This window comes from Nelumbo lutea, chromosome 3 (assembly GCF_056320005.1).
Source record: "Nelumbo lutea isolate HS-2025 chromosome 3, American lotus-T2T, whole genome shotgun sequence".
Lineage (NCBI taxonomy): Eukaryota > Viridiplantae > Streptophyta > Magnoliopsida > Proteales > Nelumbonaceae > Nelumbo > Nelumbo lutea.
Genome location: NC_142686.1, coordinates 3,936,661 through 3,961,513, shown reverse-complemented (window position 1 = coordinate 3,961,513; position 24,853 = coordinate 3,936,661). Strand labels below are relative to the sequence as shown.

Genomic DNA, 24,853 nt, shown 5'->3' with positions numbered 1-24,853 from the left:
TCAATTTATAAATTGTTCAAATAAATAATAAATTGTTATATTTAGAAAACTAATCAATTTAGAAATTTAAAAATTTTTTAAATGCTAGAATGAGAATTTTTTTAGAAATGCAAGCCAGGCTGGTTAGGTCGGGTTGAGGCCAACCCTAGCCTAACCTTAAGTTCTAAACCCCCAACCCATCATTCAACCCGACTTACCCAACCCTAACCCTTACCCAATCTCAATTCTTTCAACCCTAACCAAACACAACCCAACCTTCTTCCCATTCTTAAAAATCTCGTAGAACTTCTTAATCTCAGATCTTAACTCAACTTTCACTACATATATTAATCCTATGTTTTATTAGTATTTGTTTGTTGATGTTTTTATTAGTTCTTTAAGTATAAAATTAAAAAGAAAAAATAAGTATTTGAGTTGACTATAGTTTATCATGAGTTATGATTGATAATAGATCTTTTATGGGAAGCAAGCTATGAATAACAAACAACAAAGAGGAGATAAAAGAATATTCAAAAAACATAAAATATGTTGAAAGGCTTTAGTCATTCCAAATAGGATTAAGTGAATCTTAAAAGAAATAAATGATAGTATGTAATGGAGGCTATTCAACTATCATATCATATATATAATATATAATTATATATGATATATACTATAGAGCTAGGTTTGGATTGAGCCAGATTGCCTGAGGGGTCAACCCTAACCCAATCCGAACTAAAATCGGATTCATAAATTTAACCCTAACCCTAATCCGAGAATCAACCGTTGGGTCCTTAATTTTTTTTTTTTTTTTTGGGATTTTTGTACACAAAGTGAAAGTTGAGGGAGTATTTGTCTCAAATGAAAGTAAAGTGGTAATTGTCTATAATTTATTAGGGTGTGCCCAAATCAGTTCCCTTTACATGATGTGTAATCTGAATTCCTTGATGATGTATGCCGTTGGATTGTCATTCGTACTAAAGAATCGTGGAAGATCATCCGTCGCTAGTGGGTGCTCCTAGGAGGGCTCATGACTCATGATTTACTCCTCCAGTTTCGACTCTCGAGCCTCGGCATCTTCTGTTCTTCCTTCAATTTCAATCATTCTCAGGTTCCAATTTCGGAAGTGACCGGACTGTAAACTGAGTAACTCCTGTAAACAAGGGGAAGGAAAATGGCGACTCTAGCTCGTTTGTCCAGAAAAGCTCTAACAGCTGGCCTCTCATCTTCATCCCTTTTTCCTCGTGGTCTCTCCACCGAAGCAGCGAAACTAACTGTAACTGATCGAGTGAAATGGGATTATAGAGGACAGAGAAAAATAATCCCTTTAGGGCAATGGGTTCCCAAGATCGCCGTCGACGCCTATGTGGCTCCAAACGTCGTTCTAGCAGGGCAAGTTACGGTTAACGACGGATCTTCCGTCTGGAACGGTTCAGTTCTTCGCGGCGATCTCAACAAAATCACCATTGGATTCTGCTCAAATGTGCAGGAGAGGTGCGTTCTCCACGCCGCTTGGTCGTCTCCAACAGGTTTGAATAGTGGCTATCCTCCATTTCTGTTGAGTTTGATCCATAGGGTTTTCGAACGTCTTTTTGTTTGTGGACACTGATATTTTGATAAAAAAGAAAATTGGGGATCGTTGTGATTACCACATGTTAGTATTTACTTTCAGATGATGCATATAATCTTTGAATTCCATAAATTTTGTTTTATCACTTCCATATAGATGGTCAAAAAAGGAGAGAGAAATTTAAGTTTATGGGGAATGCATATTACCGAAAAAGTCGACCTATTTGTTCACCGAAGCCAACATGAAGATCCCAAAAGTCAAAACAGCCCGGTTAAACAGTCTAAAAGAACTCCATTTTTTTGGATTGTCTTACGTATAGGGCATCTAAAGTGCCTCTACTCGTTAAATGCAATTGAGGAGTGGGATTGCACCATCTTTGATTTTGTACAAGGTAGTTGGCATTCTTTAGAACTCAGCAAGCATATGACACACCAAGGTTATCTATCTATATATAGATATATAGATATAAGTAAATGTAAAAAAAAAAAAACAAAACAAAAAAACAAAATAAAAAAACACTAGTAGAACGAAGATGTATCTTTAAAATGTATGGATTATGTAGTTAAAGATTAAAGAAGTAAAAGCAGAATCTTGCGGTGCTCAATTTCCTGAAACCGTACTTTTGTTTTGTTTCTAGGCTTCTAGCATATGATGCTCTCAGAAAATCCCCAAATTCTGGGAGTTCTAATAGAACCATAGAAAACACTTCCACAGTTCCACCTCTCTACTGTCATTCAATGTAGGCTGTTGATATTTACCATCACCATTTGGTATTCCCTTTCCACAACATCTACCCGGATTTCCTTGCCTGTTAGAACCAGGTGTTACTTCCTCTACTTACATGAGAAGAATGTATGCCAATGCTAAAAATATGGACACATAACTCTAAATGCCAGCAAGAACTATGGGAGCAGAGTTGCCACTATACAAAAAAAGCCAAATCAAGCCAATGATTTGGAAAGGACAGCCCCTCTTTGCTCCTTTTTTTATTTTCAGAAACCTCAGGGGAGGTTTTTATATTTTACCTTTTCTCGAAATTTTGGAAAATGGAGTGTAGAGACATTGTTATTATTATTATTATTTTACTTTTTGAAGAGTAGATGTGTAAAGAAAACTAGTGGTCGTTACCTTTTCTATTGCATTATTTAAAATATTTTCACATATTAACTTTGTATTTTTTCTGAGTGCTATATTTCTTTTTTAAACTTATTATTTACTTTCTCAATGTGAGATTTTTGGATGTTCTTATTTTTGTACAAACATCCATTGATCCACTTTCTTAAGTTATCATCAGCAGTTCCATCTTCTTAAATTCATTTTAGTGTTAAATGAGGTCTCAACTATTTTTTCTATTTTTTCCTTATCATTTATCTAATAACACTGCCATATAATGATAAGTAAATAGCTAGTTTTGAAGCTCAATGTTTCAATCTAAATTTCCTAAAAAAATCAATATACATAGTCTAACATGGCTTTACAACTGATGATTAAAATTTCAGGTATCATATCAAATAACTTGGATATATATACGGATATACTTTATAAACACATGGATATGGATGAATATATGAAAACATTTAGATATGCAAAGAAAACAAATAAGTTCAATAAATACATTAATAATACTAACTTTAAAGTTAAATATTCACAAATAATACCTAGAAAAATGTATATTTTAGTGGTGTATATGAAAAATATGTTAAAATTACTATAATGGGATGCATAGATATCATACAATTTTATTGATAATGTATCGATGAAGAATCCAAAACACAAAACATATGCACCTATTATATTTTAATAATTATATCAATTATTTTCTATTTTATTTTTTTTTATTTTTTTACATTAACAAAAAGGTCAACCAATATTAAATTATTAAATGTAATTAAAATAGTAATTAATAATTTATAAAAATATATAATCACAATTTAAAATAAATCAAATCTATCAAAGTTTTTAAAATGCATATCATATGCAAATTCACAATTTTTTAATTACTAAAATGATCATTCCATTATTTATTTTATTTCTACAATTTTTTAAATTAAAACTCATTTTTTGATATAAATGTAGATTAGTAGGCTTGGTATATTTAATTTAATATTACATTCTTGAATATTTTGTAAATATTTTTTCATTTTTGCAAATAGTAAATATGTTGTTATTTAATGTAAATTAAAATATTAATTAATAATTTAATATATATATATATATAATTTTTAAGATGTATACCATATACAAACTTGTAAATTTTAAGTACTAATAAGTATTTGATTATTAATATTTTATTTATATAAACTTCTTGAGATTCAAATAATCTTTTGATATAAATGTAGATTTAATAAACCATTTATTCTATTATTTTATAAATAATAATTTTGAATATTGTTCTTTTTAATTTTTATTTAAAGTTATTAAACATAATATATATTATTTATTAGGATTACATTTAGAGAATAAAATTAATAAAAGTCATTTTATTTCATTTTTTATCATAAGAAACTAAGTGGCTAAGTAGTTTAAGAGTTTAAGTGTTAAACCGTTAAATATATTAATTGATCTTCGTTTAAATTTCATTATTTCTATTTTTAATAGAAATCTAAATTGATTCATATGACGTATCATTAAATATTGATAATTATCAGTGTGTATCATATAATACAGATTAACACCGATAAAGATAGATACACCTATATCGGCCAAATAAACAGGCATAATACACATCATACTATATCTCATGTTGTTTATAATCATACCAATATAATATACATTGGGCGTATCATATTGATATTTTAATACTTGTTAAAAATATCCTACAATTGTTACTAATTTTGGAGCATACAAGTTTTGAAAAAAAACTTGAAATAATTCATAAATGATCAATATAATCAAACTAATACAAGAGAATATGATATGCACATATACATAATATATGGTAAAAATATAAATTAGCATTTTATAATTAAAATCAACTTTTATAACCTACACTAAAATCAATTTGAGTTACCACGTGCAGTAATAGTCCAATTTTCAATATTATCGATTTATACTCTTTTCATTATGATTAATATTAGTCTCCAAGTATTATTCACGATTTAGAAATTTCATCTTTCCTTAATATGAGTTAAATAAGTATACAATAAATTACTTATACACAATATTTTGTTTGTTAAGAATAAACATTCATTAGAAGGTACTTATACACAATATTTCTACATTAAATTAAGGACGAAATCTTTTCAAGTGGGAGATAATTATGTAGTCTATAATCATAGTTAAAGGAATATAAAATCATATGGCTAGTTATTAGTGGATTTCTAACAACTAGTTTTTTATTAAAAACTTCAATTGTTAATTTTCATTTAGTACTCTAACAGTTAGTTTTTCATTTAATGCTCCAATAAGTAGTTTTTGTTCTATATATAAAGCCTTGTAATCTCAATATAAAGGCATCGAGTTATTTCTTTTTGTTTTTAAGAAGCTTATATTTTTTTTTTCTTTTTTAAGTTAAGAGAATTCTCTCTTGGTATATAAGTTCTTTTTTCTTTGGGTAAGTGAGTCTCTGATTTTGTTGCCTCATATTGTAAATCATTTCATGTTAATAAAGTTCTATCCGATTTTCATATTTGAGTTCTTTTCAACAATTCAAATGGTCAAAAGACAATGAGATTTTGGGGTCTTATCTTTAAAGATTTATATTATTTGATATATATCTTAACCAACCCTAGTCTACCAAGCTATTAAATGAAAGATTTTGGACACAAAAGGATATGAAGTTTCAACTATATTTTTTGTCATTTTGAGTTTTTATGAGCTTTTAACATCTTTTAATTTTATATTTTAATTTTTATGCAAATTATGGGTTGATGTTAATTAATTCAATAAAGAGAAAATTAGAAGTTTACCTATAGATCATGACAAATAAGTCACTTACAGTCATAGAAACATGTTAGATGCCCTAAAGTTCTTTCTAAGGGTGGAGTCTCTAACACTCAAATTAATCAAGATGTAAGGGTGAAAAATTAAGAACTCGAAAATGTAGCTAAGGGTTTGCCCATTCGATAGCGCTTCATAAATATGAGTTATAATAGGTTAAGTCTTTTATCTATCCCTTCAATATGGATGCCCTAACTTCATTTGAAGCCATGTCTTCCTCAAATTTGGCTCAACTCTGTAAAATGTCATAACTCGACTTTCAGACTCAGCTAAGAAGTCATATGCTTTCATAAAAAATGCCACTGAACATCCTTCTAAGCTCATAACATCGGCATGCACCTTTTCCTTGCTAAATAAATCAAACCATCTCTCGACTACAAATGCAAATTTCATGAGATGTGTAGCAATGTCTTGCACTTGTTCAGCAACAATGGAAAGGACAGCCCCTCTTTGCTCCTCAAGCTACACTCTTAACCACAAAAGCCAAATCAAGCCAATGATACCTGGTTCTCCATCCACTATATCTATAGGAGATTAAAGGCCCTGCTTACAGGTAACTTCCCCATGTGCAAATTTGGGAATCCCCAGTTCCTTCCAGAATTGTGCTTCTGGTGTAGATAGCTTCCCTTGATAAATGTATAACCTTGGGTCGGTTGAGAAAGCATGTAATAAATATCTTAGGCCTCTCTTCTATGTTACCCAGGAATAGCTAGATAAGGCGTTTAATAAGAAACTTACACTAAAAATTGAACTATCCAACTCAAAATGGCAGCTATATATAGGCGTCCAGTCAGGGGCCATTACTTGGTGTAATGGAAAAATCTCAAGCTGTCAAGCACAAGAATGCAGGTTGAGTCTGAGAACAGCCACTTTGTGCCAAAAATGCCAAAGGTTAGGACCGTGTCCAGTCCACCCCTCCCAAGACCACAGATGGCTGGGACCAACATTGGGTAATGGCCTTTTTTATACTAGCATCCAGTTATCATGGCCTGTACCATGAAAAAAAGACGCAGTTATCATAGCCTCTCTTGTATGTTGTGCTCTGAGAAAAATGAGATAGATAACCAGCTTTCTTATATTCAAGGTTTAAAATGTCGATGTTGATGGAAATGTCGCTTACCAAAATATAGGACATATGTCGGAAATGTCGGAAATGTCAAGGGGAAATATTGTAAAAATTAGAGACATTGTGGAAATATGCAAAGATATTTTGTAAAATGATAAAAGAAGCATTAATACATATTTCTAGACTATTATCTTATTCCCAACCATTATATAAAGCTAAGAAACTAAGATCAATAACAAATTAGTAAATGACGATTTACTGATTTATTATGCATTTTGATGTTTTTACAAGGTTATCTGATATTTTCTTTTCTTATTTTTAGTTCTGATTTATTATAAATTCTAATATATTTATTTCACACTAGTAAATAGAAATACATTTATTCTGATTTTTTAAATATTAAAGTTATAATACATTATGTTTTATTATAAATTTAATAAACTGATTCTCCTTTTTGTAGTATTTAGATTATGATAAAATTTGATTTCTTATAAAACTTAATGAATTTATTATGATTTTTAATACTAAATTTATAATAAATTATGATTTAGTATAAAATTTATTAAATTTATTCTGATTTTTTATATTAAATGTAGAATATGGTTTATTGTAAAATTTAATAAACATTTTCTGATTTTATAAATATTTAAAAAAAATACTAACTAGTTAATATTTTATTACTTGAAAAGTATTTTATGTTTTATATTATAAAGTAATTAATTTATTCTTTTGTTTTTATATTTTGTTAATTCTTTTTATAAATATTTTATTTGAAATATTAAATAGAAATATTAATGGAATAATCTATATTAATATACTGTATTATGTTAATATAATATACTAATATATTATATTTTTAATGTACATTAGTCGACATCCTCTCGACATTAGTCGACATCTTGTTGACATAATAGGAAAAACTGTACTTTTTTTGGTTATTTGGACCGATTTGGTCAACATTTCCGAAATATAGGAAATGTCGACCGACATAATGTAATTTTTATATTACCATCCATTTTCATGTCAGTGAGCCTCGACATCGACATATGTCGGGCGACATTAGCAACATTTGGCGACATTTGAAACCATGCTTATATTACAACTTGGTTGTGTGCAAATTGGTTGTGTCAATTATTCACTCATTTAGTTAGTCAATTGACATCCCTCGGTTTTATGAGGGCATGGGTTCAAACCTGCAAAAGGGCAGGCTCTCTCCATGTCAAAAATTCCAGTGGGACTGCATGCAGATCCCTGCTAACTGGGTCTAGTGCATATCACCTTGCCACATCACTCTTCTGTGTTGTATAAAAAGTCATGGATTGGGTTCTCATTCTTCCAGAATTTGAGGGGGTCTCAAGAAAATCTTGGTGCTGATTTTTGGAACATTCTTGAGCTGGTTTAGAGGCTTTGTCTCTCTATTGGCATTGTTTTTTCTACTAGTTTGGTTGTACTTTCTTTTTAGTCTTGTAATGCTGTTGATCTCCCATCATCCTCAATTGTACCTCTTTCTTTCTTAATAAATTTCTTTTTTATTTACTACCAAAGAAGGGGGCTAAAGCCGCATCACATTTACCAAAGAAATTGCAAATTGGCTGTTTTTATGTACCTGCTTCTTGGAAAATTTCAGAGAATCAACCGATGCTTCCATCACTCCATCTTAAAAGCATTTTTAGTCTGCAAGGTAAAGGCTTAAGCAAGAGGGAAAAGATAATTTGACAATGCTTTCCCTTCATGATCTTCTGGCTGGTATGGGATGAAAGAAATATAAGAATATTTCAGAACACCTGCACAACAAGAAGTTGTTTTAAGAGAAGTTATCAGCTCAGTTTGCTCATGGATGACGATATGTAATCTGAAAAGAATTTGAAGATTCAGGAACTATCCTTTCTCACATAGGTGATTCTAGGCGACACTAGGGCGCCTAATCGCCTAGCTGATAAGAAGTTTATAATAAAAGAACTAACTTTTTTTGAAACTGTAAGGTAAAGTATTTCATTAAAATAAGGCAGTCAACAACATAGAAGCCCCTGTACAATGAGATATGACCAGACTGATAGAGGATATACAATTCAGCCCATTACAACCAAAGTCCCAAAAAACAAAAATAACTATCCACTCCTTACAAAAAGAAAATCAAACTCAAAAAAGGATCTATAATTTCTGCTTCTAAACAAAGGGTGAATTGCCAACCATGAGTAGACCATCCCCAGTATTTTTCTTGGCACTTCTTCCTTTGAGGTCTGAATTCCCTAAAAAATTCTGCTATTTCTTTTACTCCACACAGCCCATAGTACAGCTGCGGGAAAAATGCTCCATGCCACCTTTCCAGCCCTGCTTAGACCTCCAAGACACCAAGCCTCTATGAATCCCTTCACATCAGCTGGGAAGAATAGCTTAACCTCAAATAGTTCCATCACTCTTAATCACACCCAGTGAGTAAAGTCACAATGAATCAGCAAATGGCTAGATGACTCCACATCTTCATTACATGGAGGGCATGCCATATCCACCACCTCTAAACCTCTTTTAACTAAATCCTCTTTGGTTAGAATCTTATCCAGCACTGCTGACCATACAAAGAGAGTTCAGATTAGCTGAACACTTTAGCTGTTCAGTGGGCCGTGGAACCAATGATAAGGTTCCATGCCAGTACTAAATTTATGGGCCCCACTGTAAAAGATGCGGGCCCCATGTATTTTAATACTGGCGTGGAACCTTATCATTGGTTCCACAGCCCACTGAACAGCTAAAGTGTTCAGCTAAACCTTGCTCACACAGGCACAGCTCTAATCCATATCCTGTCACTTGGAAAAGAGGTGACTTCCTCCCTTGATACAACTTTGAAAAAGGATTTCACAAAGAACTAACTTTTCGCTAGTTCCCTAGTTTTGTATATCATTAAGCATGCATATTAATTGAAAAAATAGCAATTCTCTCTATTAAGAACATTAAATTTCCTCTCAAAATGTGGCAAATCATCATTTCTAACAGATAAGAATCTTTTAAATATATTAATTCATTATTTCCAATAGTGATACTACTAAAATAAGTATTTCATAAAGCATTTCTTATCAATTAGCAACTAAAGAAGGTTATTAACTTTATATGATAAAAATTCAAGATGTAAAGTAAAAATAGGAAATAAAAATGAGGATGAAATTGCTGTTTTATTTAATTGAAGCCTTGGAGGGAGATAGAGAGAACAAGAAACAAAAAGAAAAACCTCTCAACACTTTGTTTTAAATTTCATTTTTATCGCCTCAGCAGGTGCTTAGTTGCCTAGATGGGTGCCTAGTTGCTATAAGTCAAGGCATTTGGGCGAGGCGCCCAGCCAAGGGCACCTAGTCATCTAGGCAGCACTTTGACAACTATGTTCTCTACCCTTTGTTGTTTTCTATTTTGTTTAGGCAGCATGGGTAGATATGGCATACATGTTTCTGTTATTTATTTTTTTGGGGGAGGTGGTATACTTTTCGTCAATTAATACAATTAAACACTACATTCTTCAAAGAGAAAATGATAAGTACGCATATTAACTTCTAGATTCTACTGTTCAAATTAGTTTTGCATTAGATGTCTCATTTTTGTGCAGGGAGCACTGATCTGCAGAGAGGTACTGTACATCAAATCATAACCGGAAGAAAAAATTTGTACAATGCCCTTGCGGGGCTATTTGTGGTATTTCATGTAGCTCTCCTTTCCTCTTCACTTTGATAGCCATATTTTCCAACTTCTAAGATGTCTCAGTAATAGATACATCACTATTACACTTAACACCACTTGTGAATAATTTGATGTTATACCCCATTCCTCCAGGGCTAAGGTCTTATTCCCTTTATCCATCATCCAATTCTTCCTTTTTACTCCAACCTAGAAAGTATTCTTTGGCTCTTGCATCACCCTCTCCAACACTCCTAGTAAAATGGCACTTTGCTACCAATGTTTTTCTACTCAATTCTTATTCAGTAAGGTTAACCTCCTTTATCTATATGCAAAGTCTTCCTCATATGGTTGGGAACTCAAAACATCTACAGCAGGACTTCCTTGATGAATTGGATAATCTTTTGATTGGTACCTCTTGGTTGACATCTAGATTAAACCAAGTTAGGTTGGGTCTCATTTCCACACTTCAAGAGCATCATATTTTTCCCTTGAGAAGATAGATCCTTGTTCTTCAGAAGGTCAACTCTAGAATGCTTCAGTTCCCAAGTATCCATGGCTTGATATTTTGAAAAAGAATGTTTTATATTTTAAGAAACAGCTTAACAAAGAGGTTACCTGTAACTACTAGGTAATAATATTATCACTGTATGAGGTCCAATTTTCAGTAAATATTCATGAAAGCATTCTTCCTTTCTTGTTGTTGATGCTTTGCTCACATAGTGGTTCAATAGCTAATCAATTGATCCAAGTATTGGTATTCAAATATTTAATTTATGGAAATTCTATAATATTGCCTGTACTTCACAGAATAGTACCTAAAATAATTGATTCAATTTAACACTGATTTGCCTAACATCTAGCTGGCTTCTCAGATAAAAGTTTGCTCTCTTTGGATATGACATAGGGGTGACAATTATTGGTACCATACTGCCAAAAACTACATTCGATGCCTTTGCAAGACCCATTTAATTTAATTTATTTTTATTTAAAACTTTTCATTTTTATGACAACTTGATAAGCATACTGCTTCTATTTGTCAGGACTTCCGGCAGAGACATCCATTGAGAGATTTGTTACAATTGGGGCGTATAGTCTTCTACGATCCTGCACAATTGAACCTGAATGCATAATAGGGCAGCACTCTATCCTTATGGAAGGTTCATTGGTGGAGACTCACTCCATCCTGGAAGCTGGTTCTGTAGTCTCACCGGGCAGGAGAATTCCAACCGGGGAACTTTGGTCTGGAAACCCTGCGAGGTTTGTTAGGAGTCTGACACACGAGGAGATATTGGAAATCCCCAAACTTGCAGTTGCAATCAATGATCTTACTAAGAGCCATTTCTCGGAGTTCCTCCCTTACTCCACAGTTTACTTGGAGGTTGAGAAATTGAAGAAATCTTTTGGGATTCCTATTTGAAATCCTTTCGTTTTGTGTGTATCAATAAACTGGACTTGCTTTCAGAGGAAATAAATAAGGATCTCCAAAACTCTTCTTAGGAAGCTTTTGAATTTTGAGTACTTGTTTTTCCTTGGGATTGTTGGAAAAAAAAAGGTTTTAGATTCAATTTGACGATGCAAAGTAATGTCAGAATTTATTTTGCAGTTATTAGAAGTCTATGACTATTAGAAGCATTAATACGTAGAGTTATATCGAAGGCCAGTGTCGTTTTTCCGATGGAAGGAATAGACCCAACTCCAATTGACCTCCAGAAAGTTCTAGAATTGGTCCAGATTCACATTTTCCCCTGAACTCGTGAGAACTCAATAGATAACTAGTGGCTCTACTTTCCTGTATATGAGCCCTAGTTGAATCATGATCATGCTTAGGACTTAAAGATGGACACTTCAATTTTGCTTCATGAACAATAGTCTAGTGCAGACTGCAGAGTGTGCTGCCGACAGATTAAATCAAGCCCGCCGTCAAAGTTCTGGCACTATCTTGACACCCATTGCAATATTTTCTGCGTAAAATTTTCCTAAGGTAAATGGTTGACCACAAGGTCAACCAGAACGGGGCAATTAACGTTTACAGAATAAAGGTAGAGATTAATAAATGATGTTAATGATAGTTGATAAGCTGACAAAAGAAGACAAAGGATCTAATGACCAATCTTTCCATTTTAACCAAAGCAGGTTTGCTACACAAGTTGTTTAGCTGTAATTTATGAGGGCATAACTGGTTGAGTTTAGAGCTAATACGGACATGAAGATTAAACATGTAGAGAATCCTGTGTGTATCACCCACATATCTCTCCATCTGGCAAAAATAATAAGTAGGGCCCGTCAAGGAAAGTTTCCTACTTAACCTGATTAAAAAGCCTTTTTTTTTCGTTAAAACCCAATGTGGCCCATCCATCTGGAGTATTGTTTAGGAAGGGTGAAAGCATGAGTTCAAAGAAACAATATAAAACAATATGTTTTTGTTTCCCTCTAGACTCTAGACTCTAGAGAATAGAAATGCTCCAACCAACCAGTTGTCCATCTGAATGGACGACGGACAGGTAGCTCTCCCTTTCTCAGACCCGGCCTGTGTTGTTTTATTTTATATATATTTTTCTTGTCACACGCACACGAAATGAATATATGATGGAAACTTTGAACTAAATCACAGAGAAAATGCGACAAGTAAGTTGGGTCGATTATGTACTAAGCAAATGGGTTGGCGAATCTATAGCTTCTTTGTGTCTTTAGTGGACATATGAGAAGAGAATAATAGACAATAGACAAAGAGAGAAGGGTGGAAAATCAAAATAAAATGATTAAAATAAAAAAGGGTATTCTGATCTAATACTCAAATTGCATTAAAAACCAAAACTTAAATGTCAGAGAAGGGAATAACTGATGTCACCATGATTTTCGTTGATTATACGTTACTTATTAAACAGATATAAAATATACCATTTTACCACAAACTACCAGCAACAACCGTGTTGGTAAGCGTACGTTCATCACCACCATTAATATTATGGTGATGTCGTTGGGATTTTTCTCTGGTGTTTGTATTCATGGAATGGGCTCTACCCAAAAATACCCATTACTTAGTGTAACAGGATCGTGACTAACTGATTTGGCACAAGCCATTGTTGGGAATCCAGAAGCCATTTCCGTGGAATATAATTTAATGATTTAGATGGGGGTTTGATTGGGTGAATTGGTGAACCGACCAGTTCCGGTTGCCGGCTCTACCAAAGATATTGACAATTCTGACTGACTATTATATTACTAATAGAAAGGTTTGAAAACTGTAAATGCGCAATAAGAACGTACGCCAGTGTGAAAATGAAACCCTCTTTCTGTGATTCACTATTGTTGAGACATTGCCACCAACTATTAATTTAGTGCAATTTGAAAGAAAACCAAATCGACTGGTTTTCTTCACTTTTAATATTTTTTGCCACTCCCCCCAATCCTTTCTGAATTGTGAACTGCAGAGATTTGGACGTCTCAACTGTTGTCCTATGTTGCTCATAGACCTCCTCCATTTCTGAAACCTGAACCAATTTATATTGTCCTGCAAGTCCTCCACCACACCACGCCTAGCTCTTCAATATCAGTCGGTTCTCATCAACATCAACTTCTCTTTTTTGCTGTCATAAGAGCAATATATCATCGGCGGTAAGGCTTGAAACAAATACAAATGAATAGCGGCTAAGCTGCCTATGATCCTGAAGGCGCAACCCGTTCGTCTGCATTCGACCATTCATGGAGGCAAGTGGGGATGATTTCTTTTCCTTCTTCCGTACGTCGTCGTTAATTACTAGCTGATGCTCGGTGAAACTGAGATGTTGGAACGGCTCAATCAAATCAAAACTCCTAAGAATTGAATTAGGTGCTTTCATTTGATTGAGCCGTGCCAATATCATGTTAACTCTAACTCAGTTCTAATTGTCATCAGCTCTCTGTTAGCTAGTAATTCCTCAGAAACACCCATGAAATTCTTTCTCTATATATAATTATTACCGTTTTGAGTACTTGTGAGTGATTGCTGATTTACTAAAGATCAACATCGATCAGTCTTACTGGTCTTATTTTACTTTATTGCTTAGGTTATTAAGAAAGAAAGATTAATTACAAGGGAAAAAAAAGTTATAAAGACCAGAAAAGTAGCTATTTTCTGTTGTTGTTAGCAGGAATATGGTAACGTTCCAATGGAACGTTTATGGTGTTCCTCCCAACAGAAAGCAAGAATTTTCTGCTCCCTGGAACAACAGAAACGTACCAAAACAGCCTCGATCTACTTAGAGTTTGAATCTCCTGCACCAAAGCAAGGTTTCAGTAGGGTCGTTATAAACTGCTTTCATACCACCTGGGAATCCCAGTCTGTACAAATATGAATGAAAAAAAAAAAGAAGGCAAAAACGGAAGTGATCGTAATATTCTCAGATATGGATTTTCCTGTTTTACCTTCTACAACAATCATAAAAAGAATGTTAACATACTAAGATGTTAAAAAACAGGAAGAATTTCACTGACTTCTCTTATTTTCTGAAAGAAAAAAACACTTTTTTTTTGTTCAAGAACATTGTTATTAATTATATAATCCTCTAGCAGTGTTTTTTCTTTCTTTTTTTTTTTTTGTTATATCCATCATTATAGTGTTTTTAATATGCATGACCATTAGTGCTACCCACTAATTACTTGATATCCATCGTCAAACAAATTCTTGCAATCATCCGTGGAAACACAGACAGAATCCCCGTTTGTTTTGATATAAACACCAAGAAATCTGCACTGTGGTTGGATCACTAGTGTGCCCTTATTTTAATTTACTGGGCGCTCTCACGAATTTTCGTGAGTCTCAACATATGCGAACTCACTTCTAAGTCTAACAATACAGGTTGATAGTCTGCTTTTGTTTTCAAAGCGCCATAGTCGTCATGATCACTAATGAGGAGCTGAGAACGGGGGAAGCTAGATTTAGGATGCACTGATTATGTATCAGAGTTCAGAGAACACAAGCTAAAACAGAAGAAAATGGAAAATGGCAACAGAGTAAGCAAGCACACAAAGAAAAATCAATCGCCTTGCTGCATGATAAAAAATGGCTTCATACACTACAAGAAAATGAAAATCAATTCTAGTTTTCCTTTTTGACTTGGTCTTGAGCACAGCATTAATTCTGCTTTCAGCTTTTATACGATCAAGCAATTCTTAACAGATTGCTTTCCTGAGTTAACTTGAGCTTTTATTCATCAATAACCGAAGCAACATCATGCAATCGAGAATGGGTATCTATTGGCAATTCAATTTTCTCAATTATTTGACCATTTCTTTATAACCATAACTCTTCCACTTCTATGGTCAATGAAATTTGGGGGAAATTTGTATTTGTATTTTCTTATAAATTCCCATTAGGGTGTATTTTCAACTTTTGCTGCACGTGAATCAAAAATTCAATCAATCAAGTTAAAGGCGCGTCGCATGGTCAATTTACCTTTCATTGATTCATATCATACAAGGTGTAATTGCCATTAAAGACTTTTACAACTTAAAAATATCACTGTGATGTATTGCTTTGACACTGATTTGTTGTTCACGTTTGCATTATATTACAGCAATTTCCATGAGATGCACCATAAATATTGCCTTGTATATATTGATGTTGGTGGGAAATAACCTAAGTTTGTTTTCAATTCGTTTTGCTAATATATTTTTAATTAAATGTTGCTCTCAAAAGATGATTTATCTCAAATGTGGCAAGAGATATATAACAAAGATGATGTTTAGCAGGGTGGTTTTGCATATATGGGGGTGCAAATTGGGTTGGCCCGAGTTACACTGATTCAGACATAGGTTTTGGGTTGGGCCCATTCTAAATTTTGACTAAAGTCCAGCCCAAGTCCGCCCAAGTAATTAGTTGTTATTATATATTTTCCTATTCTATTTATTTTCTGCTGCTTTTAGGAAATATTTATGATATCATGCTGAATTGTTGATTTTGTGTTTGAATGGTGTGGTTGAGGCCGTTGAAATCGTGAAGCAGGAGCGTTTCCAGTTTTCCACAGGTTGTATCGGGTCGGACATTGGTTCAGAGGGTAGCCAGGCCTTAAACTGACCCCTCTGAACCAGTTTCGAAAAAACTAAAACTTAAAAAAAAAAGTACTAATACAGGCTGATATGCCCCTACCGGCATATCGGCTTGTGTAGATACTTTGAACCTTGATTGTCTTTTCTGATATTGTGTGTTTTTCAAGGCTGCATTTGGAAATAATGTAAATGGATAGATCCCGGTTCAGGATAAATTTGGACTCTGGTTCACTTTGCCTATGTTCGGCAACATTACATTTATGCATTGACAAATTACAGACCAATGCATATTTACATTGATAATAAGATGTAAAAGTACATCAATAAAAAATAAGTAAATTTGCATTCAAGTGGGGTTTTGATAAAAAAAAAAAAAAAAAAAAAAAAAAAAAAAAAAAAAAACATGCTTTATTGGAATTCATGTTTGCATCCATTACAACTAAAAGTCTGTTTGGTAAGTAAATTTGCCAGTGCAAAACTAACCCAATTTTACAATTTATATAAGCCATGGTTTTCAAAATTGGACCTGACCGGATGGTCAGACCAGAAAAACCGGGAACCAATCACCTGACCGGTTTCATTTTCCCCCAAAATCGGATTTCCCCCCAAAACTGTTGATTTTGATCAACAAACTACTGAACTGGGTGACTAACCATTCAAATGGTTTAGACCATTTTTTATTTTTTTATTTTTCTATCAGAATGGGCCGAGCATTCGGTTCAAACGGTTGGATTATTCAACTCAATAACCAGACTCCTGACCGGTTCAATCACCGGGTCATTTTTAAAAACCTTGATATAAACCATTTTACACTCTACATATTTGCATTCACACTTATTTGCATCATTTTCAAACACAGCCTAATGGATACATATGGGTGTGTGCAGTGTGCCAAGTAAAAAGCAAGATGTGTACAAGAGGTTATGAAACCGAATCAGGAGTAAAGAAGTTGCAGATACATCTGATGATGACAGTATGGATCATTCACTGTATGTGTTAAATTATGATTGGATTCGAATCCATAGCTCATCGTACACATCTTGTTTGTAGCAGATTTTCTCCCCTTTGAGGATGTTAAACAAAGGAGTTGTCTTGGAGGAGATTCTCTAGAATATTTATTTTAGATGTGAAATCCAACACCTTTAGACATCTATTTTCAAGGTTATACAGATGCTACCGACCTTGCCAAACAAGATAACAAAGCAAATAACAATGTTGAGCTTAAAAGGCATTTCCAACAATGGAGAATGGGGCAAGAAAGATGCTAAGCATACAGTTTTCTTCCCTTTCTATACCATATATATAATCAGAAATATTCTGCATGTATGGACAGTAGGGAACCCACTTTGATTCATTCAAATGTTTCTAATATATGGTGTAGTAAGTTTGCGAGGCATCCAAGGGAGAAAATTGCATACTTAAAATTTATCAATTTATCATATGCAGCATCCGTATTTGATTGATTCATGTCAACTATATGGCTTTAAAAAAATATCGGTATTGGAGACAAGGTTCAAAAAATCGATAAGATATGCATCATATTAGACGTATTGTTTCGTATCTTTTGGTCCCGAAACACCTGCAAATCCACCCTTTTTTAATTCCCCAAAAATCAAAATTTGAAAAAAAAAAAACTAAAAAAAACCTTTTTCCGTGTGTATCTAAATGCCGAATACACAGGCGTAGAGACATACCGATACTTTGAAGCATGATTGGAGCCAAGGGCATTCACATTGACTGTTAATGGGAGAAATTACAAAATAGATTCTTATTGAATTCCAATACCTAAAGAATGGTGATACGCAGGATGACGAAATAGCCATTGCCACCACCCACCAAGCACAAGCTCGAAATGTACCATAACGTCACTTGATAAAAAATGTATCGTGATTACCATACACCATCAAAATGCCTTCGCTTGTCTCATGACAGAACTATGCTTTCACTTTGCCATGCAACCCAGTTCTGGCTCCATGGAATGGATGAGACTAGGAGAGTATTATGGATAGGATGAAAGAATGGCACTTCACCTGGACAGAACATTGAGCGTTCAGACTCATCATACATTTAAGTCATACCGAGGAGATCACCAGGGCCTAATGTGAGACCTGGTAGACGACTGTAATGATATGCACCTCTGCTCCATAAAAAGAGTAGCCAAAAACGAGCAGGATGAAGTGAAGCCTAGCTTGATTATGAAAATCGATTAGTAGGAAAACTATTAAAATTGACCCGGTATACATGGTGCCCCTTTCCCATTTCAACTTTTCCCCTTATCTTTCTATTTATTTCATTTTCCATCGAACTCGGTAGATTAGAAAATGGGTCTAGAAACAAGTTCAAAGATAACAATTTAAACAGGATTACCCACAAAAGAATTGGATGGTGAAGCTTCAAACTTAGGCAATTATTTATAATAAACCCTTCCCTCCATTGAAAGATCATTGCTTCTCCTCCTTGGGGATATCTTTATGGGGAACCTGAGATTCCAGTTCCCTAGGTTTTGACTTCTCTGAAGCCCTGAAAAGATGTTTACAATAGGGTAAATAAATGCTGTTAGGCCAAGATCATAAAGAAACAAGACAAAATAGAAGTAATATCAATTATCAAAAAATCAAAATAACAAACGAATTATTTGTCCACTTTGCCCCTTGAGAGTGCAAAAGCTAAATGCCATGCAGAGAGCACCCACTTTAAACAAAATGCAGGAAAAAGAGAAGTAAATCGGCCACTTCTTGAAAGATGAAAATTTGCATCGTGGAAGAAAGGACATGAAGCTGTCATACCCTGCCTATCTGGAATATGTATGCAATCTAAAGTGAAGAGGGTCAGGAATAATATTAAAATATTAATCATTTTTTATAGTCAGAAGCAACATGTCCAAAAAATGAAGGTGGCAGAAATGTGCATGAGATGGATGAGTGGAAAAACTAGAAATGATAGAATCGGAAATTAAGCCATTTAAAGGAACATAAGAGCAGCAAGTAGACTAAGATTGTTTGGTCACGTGCATAGAAGACTATCCAAAGCACCTGTAAGAAGTGATTAGTTGCAATTTGAAGGGCCTAGAAGGGCTATGGGAAGACAAGAAAGGACATGGGTAGTAGTGAGAAATGATTTAAGCGCCAATAATCTGCATTAAACAGAACGGATTGGCAAAACAGGATTCATGTAGTCAACCCCATATAGTTGAAGGCTTGGATGACAATGACTCCTTTTTTAATAGAAAAATATTAATTCATTATGTTCTGTGAAAAACTAAAACCCATATAGTTTCCAAGTTTCCAACTATAAGTAGGGAAAAATCTATGGTTGTTGGACTAGCAACCAAGAAAATAACCTAAGTTTCAAACAGATGGTTGAAGAGTTGGACAACTACATATATGCCATTGCCATATTGCCACATAAACTGCAACCTGCATATAATTTAATAGCCCTAGTGAGCCTAATGCTCTATCTCACAAGAATCTTTTCTCCCTGACTTCTGAACCTACGAAATAGACATCCGATGGTCAATGTCCCCAAGGTTTCACAAGATTCTAGATCTTTCTCTTCTATGTGTTTATTTCTTCCCTCTAATGCATAAAATTTACAAAATGTTTAAGCCATGCATAACTCTTGGGATTGGAAAACTTTGTAAAACTTGTTGACAATACAGAGATTTCTCTAGATACTGCATAATGGATCATTAACCCTTATCCTATTATATATTATTGCTATTATTGCATGGTACTCAATACATCTAAGCCTTCAACATGATCCAGATTTGAGACAAATCCTTTTTAACCCAGCCAATCTGATGGATGTTTCAGACATTGGACAGGAAAGGGTATATGACCTTGGGAAAGGCAGACCTCGGTTCAGGTGTCCACAAACCTCACCTAATTTGAGATGATCAGACCTAAGCCTGGCAACCATGCAAACTTGAAAAAACATAGATACAGCAGTTGCTTTGGTAGTTTGAGCATCAATTTTCAAGCCTGAGAAAATATGTGCTGAATTCTACTGTGGTCATCTTAACTGAGTAGTTTGTATCAGGCTCTGTTTTGAGTGGATATTTTAGTTATAGGCAATGTTCAAAAAATCGATACGATACGCCCCATATCAGGCATATCGTATCTTTTAGGTAAAACAGGTGTTTCGGGACCCCACCCTTTTTTAACTCCCCAAAAACCAAAATTTGAAAAAAAAAACTAAAAAAAAAAAACCTTTTCCATGTGTATCTAAGTGCCGATATGCAGAGGCGTATCGATACTTTGAACCATGGTTATAGGGGTAGGATTTAAATTGGACCAAAAGTTACCCAAACCATCCTACTTGCACCCCTATAGTTCCATGTCCTCCATCAGTGGATATGCTCTGCATGCCTCACAATTCAAGTCACATCCCCTTCAGCCTTCCCTACTCCTACATCTTTCAATCTGAATAAATTTACTTCCAACTAGTGCCATCAGTGAGCTTGCCTGCACATGAATGAACCATCAACCATCTCAGTTTACCAATCCCAGGACATCAATTAACTCGTTATGTGCAAACATGAGTTCACATGAAAGAACCATTTGAGATTGAACTCTAAAGGGTATTTTGGATATATCCAACTAAAATGGACAGAATCAACAGATAATGTACTAAATATGGTTAACTCATCATGTGCAAACTTGAGCTTACATAAATGAACTGTCTGAGATTAAATGGGAATGGGTACTCTGCATATATATCCAACTGGAATGGTCGGATAATGTACTGAAAATGGTTAGACGCAAGGCATCACTAGAAAGGTCTCAGAAAATTTTTTCAAGGATGCACTATTAGGTAGCAGGTGAACCTGGACTGAAACAAATTTTGGAATTAAAAAAGAAACTGAAATAGAACTGCATACTGATGTATATAGAAATTAACAGTGATAGATCAACCTCGATAGTCAGTATAGTATATATGGAAACTGTCTTTTGATAATATTTACATATTCTTTAATAGTACTAAAATTATTTTCCTCAAATGGAAACTGTCTGGCACCATACTGGGACTCATATATAATCTCTTGCCAGTATCCGAGCTGAGAGGAGGACCAATATTGAAAACCACAATAAAGAATAGCACTAGAGCTTACGTTAAAAGGCAGTAGTTTAAATAATGGTGCTGCATATCATGCCAATAAAAAATATGTAATCTGACTACCAAAAATAATGTAGTCTAAGCATAATTAGTTGGTGAAGGGCTTATTATGAAAAGTTCCTACACGATTGTTCAAGAAACAACTCAATTACGGGTGATGCTGCAGATGCAAATAAACATAAGAATGCCCAATAGAAATCTTGTCTCAGGTCCCGGTGCTCCTCATGCTCATTTTGTCAACATTTGGACCGATGGTAGCTTTGTTCGTATGAGCTATGCTGGTTGTGGTATTTTACTTGTGAAGTATGATGGTAGATTCGTGTTTTTTTCTTTTCTTTTTTTTTTAAGGCATTATAATGCCGAAGGTGTTGGGCTGGTCTTCTGTTAAGGTCAACTGTGACTGTTTAGTGTTAGTGAATTATCCGAAAGACAACCTCTCTGCAGCGTTTATTGACATTTGATCTTGTTTACTGGAATCATGTAAGTCGAGAAGAGAATACAGTGGCTCATTTCATAGCTAGCAGGGCTGGTCCGTTAGGAGAATGGATTTATACCATCCCGGACTGGTTGTTCTCGATTATGCCGACTGGTTGTAGACCTTCTGATACTTTATCTTTAATGCAATAATTTTGTATTTTACGAAAAATAGAGTAGTTCCTAATTCCAAATAAATTCGATTAATTAGATTCCTCCTCAGCCGCCAATCTCTCATGCAATAATATTATTCTCAATATACAAGAAACAAGAAAATACGACAATTCGTAGGATCTCTGTATTGATTTTCTGAATTTCCTAAAGCATAAATTTACATTCCAACAGATACCATACAATTAAAATCAAATGAAGTTTAATTCCATTCCATGGTTGGTGATGTAACGCTTTAACAAATAAGATTAGAACTTCAGGTTTTGCAGCAAAAAATAGGGGGTTCAAAAAGAAAAGATTTAAGACAAAAGAAAAATCAAACAAATGGAAGTAGCAAGCACAGTGAATGGACTTACTTAGAAGCAGAGGCGGATTCTTCTTCGAGCCACTGGCGAATCTGACGAACATTGCGTCTGAAAATCGCAGCAGATTGTTTGACGTCGCTCCTAAGCAGAAGAACAACAGCGCTGACTCCCGTGACTGTCAGGATGAAGTTCGTCAAGCCCATTGATGATGTTAGACCTAAAACCCTGCCTCTCTGTTTTTGGGTCAAATCTCCAATTCCCCTAACACCCCTGCCCACGATACACTACCCCCGCGAATTGGGAAAACTATGCAAAGTTTTCGTGGGCAGGAGATCCCGACTCGTTAGAATAGAAGTAGGCTTAAGGTGTTTCGCTCAAAAACGCAGAAGCAGAGACGGTTTGGCACTTGGCAGTACCTGATTGGTTCAGTCACCAGTGGTAAGTTCTCTGGGTATGGCCGTACGGGGGACGAGTTATCGCCCGTTGCGTATCCGATGAACCTCAAAATAAAAAGGGATAAGTAGACCGACCAAAACCCACCCATGAATTTTCAGATATGATATCTTTTTCATATTATAATTGAACCTGATGGAGCACAATCCGGTCGGTCTTAATTGTCAATGATTTCGCCTCTGACTGGAGCGACGAGGAGCTTGAAACGGAGAAGATGAGGGAACTCCAGGGGAAACCCGGTGAGATAGCTCCGAAGCTCAAGTTAGTATTCTCTCAAAGAGGCAAAGTAAAGACCAGATGGCACAAAATTCACATACCTTGTTGTTGGGGGTAGGGGGCCTTTTATAACCACTTCGTGCACTCACCCCGAAGCCCCTGTCAGGTCGGGTATGATTACTTTTGCTTCTGCCAGTTCGGGTGTCGTCCTTTCTGTTGGGACAAAACCGCCATTGCTTTTTGTTGAAGCCGTCTCTGTAATTGGAGATGGCGGTGGCAGGTGGCCATTTGGAGTGCGGCAGTCAAGCGTCAGATCCCAAGTCAGTCAAGTGCGCCGCCCCTGGGTACGAACTTCCTCGGTGTCAGGTGTGGTACGGTTTGTTCGGTTTTGGCATCCTAGAGGCGATGTGGTGGAGTGGTGAGCGAGGTGAAGTCTTGAGTTCGGAGGTATGTCCTGTGTTGCTATAGGGCAGGCCAGTTTGGCGAGGTGTGTCCCGAACTGCTATAAGGCAGGCTAGTTCGATGAGGTATGTCCCGAACTACTACATGCAGGCCAGTTCGGGTTACTGTCTGGCTTGGGGCCGAGCGGAGAGTTCAGGCTCCTAGTAGGGAGTTTGGACTGCTGGTAGAGAAGTTCGGTCCACTGGTTTCTCCCCTTGGTGCTCACGCCTTAAGCGTGCTTTTGTGCCAAGCTGTTGCCTTTGCCATGTGTTGCGTAACTATGAGGTCGGGCCAAATCTTCCTTCATCAATTGCCCTCCACTCCTTGCGCCAAGGGCCTTGCCCTGGCGCGGGGAGTTTGCAAGGTGGTAGGTGGATTTGCCACGTTCTTCGAATCTTGATAGTGCAAGGTGCTTTGCTAGGGTTCTTCGGTTTTCTGGAGTGTCCAAAAAGGCGAGAGATGTGCCTGCCTGCTTACAAATGTTGACAGATGTGGCAGCCCGCGTTTATTTTAAATTTCAAAAAATCGCGCCACTGGGAACGTGACAGCGGGTCTTTTGATTTTGAAAAAAGCACGCCATTGCCGCTTTGAAGAGACGTGCGCTGGCAGTTGTCAGTTGCAGAAAGACGTGTGCGGCGCATTGTCAGTTTCAAAAAGACGTGCGCTGACGTTTCATCCGTTTCAGAGAGACGTGTGCCAATCACGTTTCAGCCTCAGGGGACATGCGATCAGCTCGAATGTGGGCCATCGGATTGACTTTGATATGCATTGTTGGTTCTTGGTTACTGTAGCTATAAATAGTAGGGGACCCCAGTCGATTTTGTCACTTATGCGGTTTGCTTCTTGAGCTCACGTCCAATTTTTCAACTCGCGCTCAAGCCTTTCAGTTCGCGTCTAGGCTCGTTATTTCGCCTCCAAGGTCTTCTTGCTTGTTTCAGTTTTCGGAGCCTTTGAAACATTTTTTCGGGTGAGTACTTTCTTGAATCCACATTTTCCCCTCGATGTCTAGCTTGGATAACTCAGACGATTCTTCGAGTAGGTCTGATGTAGGTTCTACGAACTGAGTCTCATCCCCCGATGGCCTTAGTGATCCTGAGGTAGAACTTGAGGACGACTTCGAACTCATAAGCCAAGCCGCTTCGGGTAATTTGGCGTCTACCTCTCGTCGAGTTCGGATGCTAGATAGGTTTGGTCCTTCGACCATGACGCCTGAGGAGCTCCAATTTCTTATTATTTCTTACAATTTGCCTGGCGGGTATGCCTATTTCATTCATTCGGGTAGCTTTCCTTAGGAACACGGTTCTGATGAGATCGTGATATTTCGGGAGCAGCTCACTGCGAGGCTGCGATTGCCTTCCCACCCCCTTCTCGTTGAGGTCATAAACCACTTCGGCGTTACCATTGGCCAGCTTCATCCGAACTCTATTCGGAACT

The 24,853-nt window shown here is 35.6% G+C and overlaps 2 protein-coding genes and 1 long non-coding RNA gene across 3 annotated transcripts; 2 read left to right on the top strand and 1 right to left on the bottom strand.

Annotated features, from left to right (window-relative positions):
- The first annotated feature begins 905 nt into the window (after nt 1-905).
- Nucleotides 906-11,782, top strand: LOC148862442 (gamma carbonic anhydrase-like 2, mitochondrial). The gene is made up of 2 exons (XM_088975744.1): nt 906-1,508; nt 11,258-11,782. The coding sequence occupies exons 1-2, from the start codon at nt 1,154-1,156 to the stop codon at nt 11,632-11,634; spliced, it is 732 nt and encodes a 243-aa protein (XP_088831870.1). The 5' UTR covers nt 906-1,153; the 3' UTR covers nt 11,635-11,782.
- Nucleotides 11,783-13,469: 1,687 nt separating this feature from the next.
- LOC148862441 (uncharacterized) lies at nt 13,470-17,409 on the top strand. Its single transcript, XR_016109515.1, has 2 exons — nt 13,470-13,925; nt 17,132-17,409. It is a non-coding gene; the product is annotated as an uncharacterized LOC148862441 (long non-coding RNA).
- Nucleotides 17,410-17,956: 547 nt separating this feature from the next.
- On the bottom strand, nt 17,957-22,643 carry LOC148862440 (uncharacterized). Its single transcript, XM_088976119.1, has 2 exons — nt 22,361-22,643; nt 17,957-18,764 (listed from the first exon to the last, which is right to left on the bottom strand). Exons 1-2 carry the CDS (start codon nt 22,510-22,512, stop codon nt 18,686-18,688), a joined length of 231 nt encoding a protein of 76 aa, XP_088832245.1. The 5' UTR covers nt 22,513-22,643; the 3' UTR covers nt 17,957-18,685.
- Nucleotides 22,644-24,853: the final 2,210 nt, after the last annotated feature.